General features: G+C 38.1%; 1 protein-coding gene across 1 annotated transcript in view; it reads left to right on the forward strand.

Annotated features, from left to right (window-relative positions):
• The window catches only part of PCBD2 (pterin-4 alpha-carbinolamine dehydratase 2), a 58208-nt gene that overhangs the window by 49250 nt on the left and 2836 nt on the right, over positions 1 to 6122 (forward strand). The window contains exon 3 of the mRNA XM_079770998.1: positions 4866 to 4946. Coding sequence (XP_079627124.1) covers positions 4866 to 4946 — 81 coding nt within the window. The remainder of the gene's footprint in view (positions 1 to 4865; positions 4947 to 6122) is intronic.

Below are 6122 nucleotides of genomic sequence, written 5' to 3' on the forward strand. Positions count from 1 at the left end.
TTTCTTTTTTTAAAAAAATATATCTTATTGATTTTTTACAGAGTGGAAGGGAGAGGGATAGAGAGTTAGAAACATCGATGGGAGAGAAACATTGATCAGCTGCCTCCTGCACACCTCCTACTGGGGATGTGCCTGCAACCAAGGTACATGCCCTTGATTGGAATTGAACCTGGGACCCTTCAGTCCGAAGGCCAACGCTCTATCCACTGAGCCAAACCAGTTAGGGCTAATCCTCTATTTCTTTAGATGGTATTTAGATAACATTTCTTTATATAGTGGTGTCCCACTAAGCAATATCAGAATTATACTTCTTGTTTCCCTTCACCAGACAATTTTAGTTCATATTTTTAGTACTTATATTTTATACCTTTAAATATACATACGTCTGTAACATTTGATCTCAGTTTTCAAGATTTTCTAAAACTTTCATCTACCTTCCCTATTTCTTCCCCTTTTTTCTTCAACACTTTTAGTAGTTTATAACACTTGCATTTCATTCTGTGACTATAACCCCCACAATTGTTTTAAATGTATTTCTAGAGCTGAGTGAATTTATTGCCCACTGCCAATACCTTTGGTATGGTTTCTCCATTCATCTCTTACTTATATTTAACCCTTAAAAAAAAAAGTTTCCTCAAGAAGGATGAATGGGAATTATTCCATGAATTACTGTATTAAAAATTTTATGTCTCTTGCATTAATTTTGAACAACATTTCAATTTAGCTAGGTATAAATTTATTTTTGCATTTTCGTTTCCTAAAATCTTGATAAGCATTGCTCATCTTACTTCTATTTTGAAGTTGCTGTGTGGAAGGTTGAAGTCAATCAGATTCTTTTTATCCTTAGAGGTTAATTGATCTTTTTTTTTCTTCAAAGGGTTTTTTTCTTCTTTAATGGTTGTATATACATGATTGAATTCTTACCATCTATAGATTTAAATCTTTTATTTCTGGAAAATTTTCTTGTTTTACATTTCTAATTTTTCTGGGAATTTTGGTTCTCTTATTCTATATATTAAATCTACTTTGTTTTCTAGATTTTTGAATTCTTATAAACTGTTATTGATTTCTACTTTATTTTGCCCATTTTCTCAGTCCTGTTCTGTAAGTTCTTACTAGATAGTTAGTGATTTCTGTTCTGCCTTGGGCTGTTTTCAGCTTCCTTTTTAAAAAATAATTTTTCATTTTTTGATTACAGTTGATATACAATATTATATTAGTTTCAGGTGTATAACATAGTGATTAGAACTTTATGGAATGGTTTTAGAGAGCCTGTACTTTTAGCTAGTTCAGGGCCTTTAGATTCCAACTGGCATCTTGATAGTAAGTAGCTAGGACTGTAAAAAATCTTAGAAGAAGGGACAGATGCTGTTCACCATCTGCTAAGCTTGCTTTTGAGTCATATTCTTTCTTTATGTTTCAGATAATCAGAATTCCCCTTTGAGGTTTTGCTTTTCTCCTCTCCTATCCACTCATTTTTTTACAGAAATTCTTTTACTTTAATTTGAATGTGCATTGTTCAGGATGTTTTTAATTTGTGGATTTAAAATAAATATTTTGGGGATTATTTGCTTTTGTTATATGGAAGAAGCGTTATGGAATAGCCTCCTTGCTCCCAAGAGTGTGTGTTTTTTCCCTAAGCAAGAATTAGGAGTAAATCTTGTGTAAATGGTTTTTTGATATTTTATTAAATGCAAATATTAGGTGATGGTTGAGGGAATTATATAAAGCTTAGGAAAATACAAAGTTAGAGGGTCTTTGGATGTGCCTCCCTTTTTATATTGTGTATGGGTGTTCTGTTTTAAGTCATATCTGTGATGAAATAGATTTTGCTAGTATGCTTACTTGTAGTCCAAGGTTGGAAGTGCACTTCTGACCATGTTAAAATCATCCATTTGGTCCATTTGGCTCTTGGGAAATGGTAAGGGATTCTAAGTATCACTTTGGACCTTTTAGGATAACATGGTTCAAAGAAATGGTGGCTACAAAGGTTTAAGAAGTTGGGCAGTGACTGACTGCCCATCTCACTTATTGTCATTAAGCTGTTTTCCCCAGTAAATGTTCATCATAGTGTTACCCTACAGTATATTATCTATTGTCAGGTATATGTGTATCAATCTCTAGTCCTGGCAAATGGAAAAGGGAAAGGGCAACTGGAATCTTAGATTCTCAGGGCTTGGGGAGGCTTGTCATCCATCATTACGTTTTGTCAAGTTCGGCCAGAAGCAGCAGTGGTAGCAGTACGTGCCATTATTGACCTTTTACTCTGTGCCTGGTGCTGTGCCAAGTGCATTGATATCCCCTATCTCATTTTTTATTAGAATGATTACATGAGCTTTTTATTATTATCCCCATTTTACTGATGAGAAAACGAAGGCTTGGAGTTAAATTGCATGGCAGTTAAGTAGCAGAGTTGGGATTTGAATCCAGAACTCACTAGCTCAAAAGCACATATCCTTAACGAGTATATTGCTGTCTCTCAGAGGTGGTTAATCTTGTAAGCTAAAGCTAAACAAGAATAAAGCATTCTAGATAAACAGTAAAAATTCTCATACATCATTTAATACAAGTTAACTCTGTGTTTGAATAATTAAAACTGACTTTCACATTTGACTTGTCCCTTCCCCTCACATAGTCTAGGAAATCAGATTACAGTATTCTTCTTTATCTGTGGACAATACATTCTAGGACCCCTATGGATGCCTAAATCTGTAGATAGTACTGAACCCTATATATACTATGTTTTCCTATACATACGCAGCTCTGATAAAGTTTAATTTATAAATTAGGCACAGTAAGAGATTAACAACAATAACTAATAATTAAATAGAACACTTATAACAATCCTATATAATAAAAGCCTAATATGCAAATCGACTGAACGGCAGAATGACTGGCGGAACAACCAGTTGTTATGATGCGCACTGACCACCAGGGGGGCAGATGCTCAATGCAGGAGCTTTCCCCAGCCCACAGGCCCCAGGCCAGCCAAGGTGGGTGCCAGCGGGGGCCCCTGATTGCCCCACTGGTCGCCCCACAGATTGGCCCTGATCGCTGGCCAGGCCTAGGGACCCTACCCAGGCACGAATTTCGTGCACCAGGCCTCTAGTATATTATAATAAAAGTTATGTGACTATGGTCTCTTTTTCTTTGATGACTGATCTGATAACTGAGACAGCTACTAAGTGACTAATGGGCGGGTAGTGTATACAGTGTGGATATGGACAAAGGGATGATTCATGTCCTGGGCAGGATGAGGGGGACGGTGCAAGGTTTCATCACACTACTGAGAACAGTGCACAATTTAAAACTTATGAATTGTTTATTTCTGTAATTTTCCATTTAATATTTTCAGACCGTGGTTGACCGCTGTAATTGAAACCATGGAAAGCGAAACTGTGGATGGGGTGGGGAGAACTGCTGCAATGAGAAGGGGTAAAGAGTGAATAGTGCTTTCCCACTGATAATTCCATACTTGGTTAAATGGATTTTGCTTGAATTTCCTTCATTTAGACCTTAAATGTCAAAATGGAAATTTATCCTTAATAAAGTGACTTCTGAGCTAGGAACTATTGTGAATGAAATTATTTTAAATGGCATCTTCCATATTTCTCACTTTTAACTTAGAAATGTGCTCTTTTGCCTTTTGGTGATCCAAAAACAGTGCAACTAACATCAGATTGGTTTTCTGGATGGGGTAATGAAGTTAAATATTTATTTCTGTGGCTATAATGGGGACTGCTCTGTGAATTCCACTGTACCTTTGTGATGAATGTGAACTTACCTCAGAGTCTTTCCAAGTATTTCTGCCTTCTGGGCACAATAGAGACAGACTCTCCTATTGTTTGCAATTACCCTCATAAAAATTTGAAAGCAAGAAAAAAAGTTTTTCCCCTCTCAGGACAAGTTTGCATTCTGCTTTTTAAAAAAATGTGTATTTTTTTTTATTGATTTCAGAGAGGAGGGAAGAGAGAAAGAGAGAGAGAAACATCAATCATGAGAATCGTTGATCGGGTGCCTCTGCACGCCCCACACTGGGGATCAAGTCCACACCCCAGGCATGTGCTCTGACTGGGAATTGAACCGTGACCTTCTGGTTCATAGGTTGATGCTCAACCACTGAGCCATGCTGGCCCGGGCTGCCTTCTGCTTTTTAAAATTAAGTTTGCACTTTCCCTGTGGTATGAAGACAGAGCCCTCCAGGTCCACACTTCCACCTGTGGCTGGGTCTGCAGCCCTCTGCCTAAAGGTGGGGCACTTTCTGCTTGAATTGCCAATGCTGGGCAGCGGCAAAAAGACCCCCAGCAGGCAAGCCAGACTTTTCTGTTTCATTCTGGATGTCAATAAAAAGTCTTTCATCCCCTCCTGACGTGCCTGAGAAACGGAATAGGGAAGTTGTTCATTTCTGTCAGTGCTTTGGTTTAAGACACACTCAAAAGACATTCTGCCATAGTCCTGTGGTTGATACCTTGTTAGCAACCCAGTCACTAAAAACAAAAGAGCAGTGCTGCCAGAGTTGCTCCAAAGAGTTGGGGTCCAGGGCACTGGTTAAAGGGAAATTATTCCCCAGCTATTTTGGAGAGTCTAGTCCTGAGGACAATTAAACAGTCCAGACAGGTCAATGGGTGAGACCAATTTCCTGCTTTGTTTATTTGAGCCTGATTGTTTTCACCATCGAGCAGCAGGTCATGGTCCTGCTACGCCGTTACCCAGCTCTGCGGAGAGCAGTCGCTTTCATATTTGGTTTCTCCAGGCTTCCCTAAGGACCTTAGCCGTGTCTTTATCTGGTTGGATTGCTCTGGGGTCTCTCTCAGGTCCAGGGCAGAGGGCAGTGCAGTAATCACTTTCGACTTCATCTTATGCAGGCCTTTGGCTTTATGTCCCGAGTTGCTCTACAAGCAGAGAAGATGAATCATCACCCGGAATGGTTCAATGTCTACAACAAGGTAATGAAATTGCCTTATTTTGGGATCACCTTAATTTATGGAGTTTAGGAAACCTCTTTCTTCCTTGTCATCCAGTACAGCTAAGTGTCATTGTGTTTAGGAAAGTATTCTTCTTTTTTTTTTCTTCTCAGAACCCCTGTGTATTATTGCAATATAGTAACAAATTTTCAGATCCGCTCAAGAGAACCGTGACCAAGTCCTTCATTTTCATGTTTGTCTTCTGTTGAAACTAATATGAAAGTTGGGCCATATTAGGCGTCTGAATTAAACTTGAATATCAGCCATGCAGATAAAATGTTAAACCCTCTTAAGGTAAATTATTGAAAAGATTGGAAGTAAATATCTTGAGGTAAATTTGCTCAAGAACTGTTCTTTAAATAATAACTATTTATTAAATGCTGTTTCTGCAGTGGGAACTGACCTTCTTAAGACAAACAGCAGACTGAAAAGATTTCATCACTTAATTTTAAAGGGGCATAGTGAGAAGAATACCCCTCAAAAAATGACCTTGCCTATGGTCATACCATTTAGAATTTATCTAGTTTTCTCTGGGGTTCTTTTTTCTCTTTGAATAAAGAGAAAATTTCATATTTTTTGTGATTTATTGGAATAATTCAGAGCATGCAGGAACCAGGATAAACTTTTCTTTCACAGTTGCCTCTCCTTGCCCATAACTTCGCTTTTGCCTTTTAATTTATTTGCAAAGAAGCAAGAGTGTATTCTTTCATCCCACCCCCACCTCACTTTCCTAATTTGGAAATGGGCTTTTTTAATGTTGCAAAGATATTACCTTTGATAGCTTGGTTTTTCTCAATGTCCTGAAAACAGTGGGTATAATTAAAGTAATGGGAGTTCAAATGAAATCTTCGTCTCTCTCTCTCTCTCTCTCTCTCTCTCTCTCTCTCTCTCTCTCTCTCTTTTTTTCTCAAGAGACAAAATTTGAGATTCTGGCAGCTGAATTGCCCTTCATATGAGAGAACCTTTTCATCCTTGGGTAGCTGCTGGGGCCAGCCTGAAGCTGACTGTGCCCCTGGAGTTTACTGGGTTTTGGAAATGTCCTGTTTATTCATGTTTTCTAAATAATTTACTCTGACCAGTTCTTAAATATGAACATTGCATAATAGATTGATTTCTGAACCACGAAAGAAGAATACCACGAATCACAGGTCAGGGTTT

The sequence above is a fragment of the Cnephaeus nilssonii genome (genome assembly GCF_951640355.1).
Source record: "Cnephaeus nilssonii genome assembly, chromosome: 5".
Classification (NCBI taxonomy): domain Eukaryota; kingdom Metazoa; phylum Chordata; class Mammalia; order Chiroptera; family Vespertilionidae; genus Cnephaeus; species Cnephaeus nilssonii.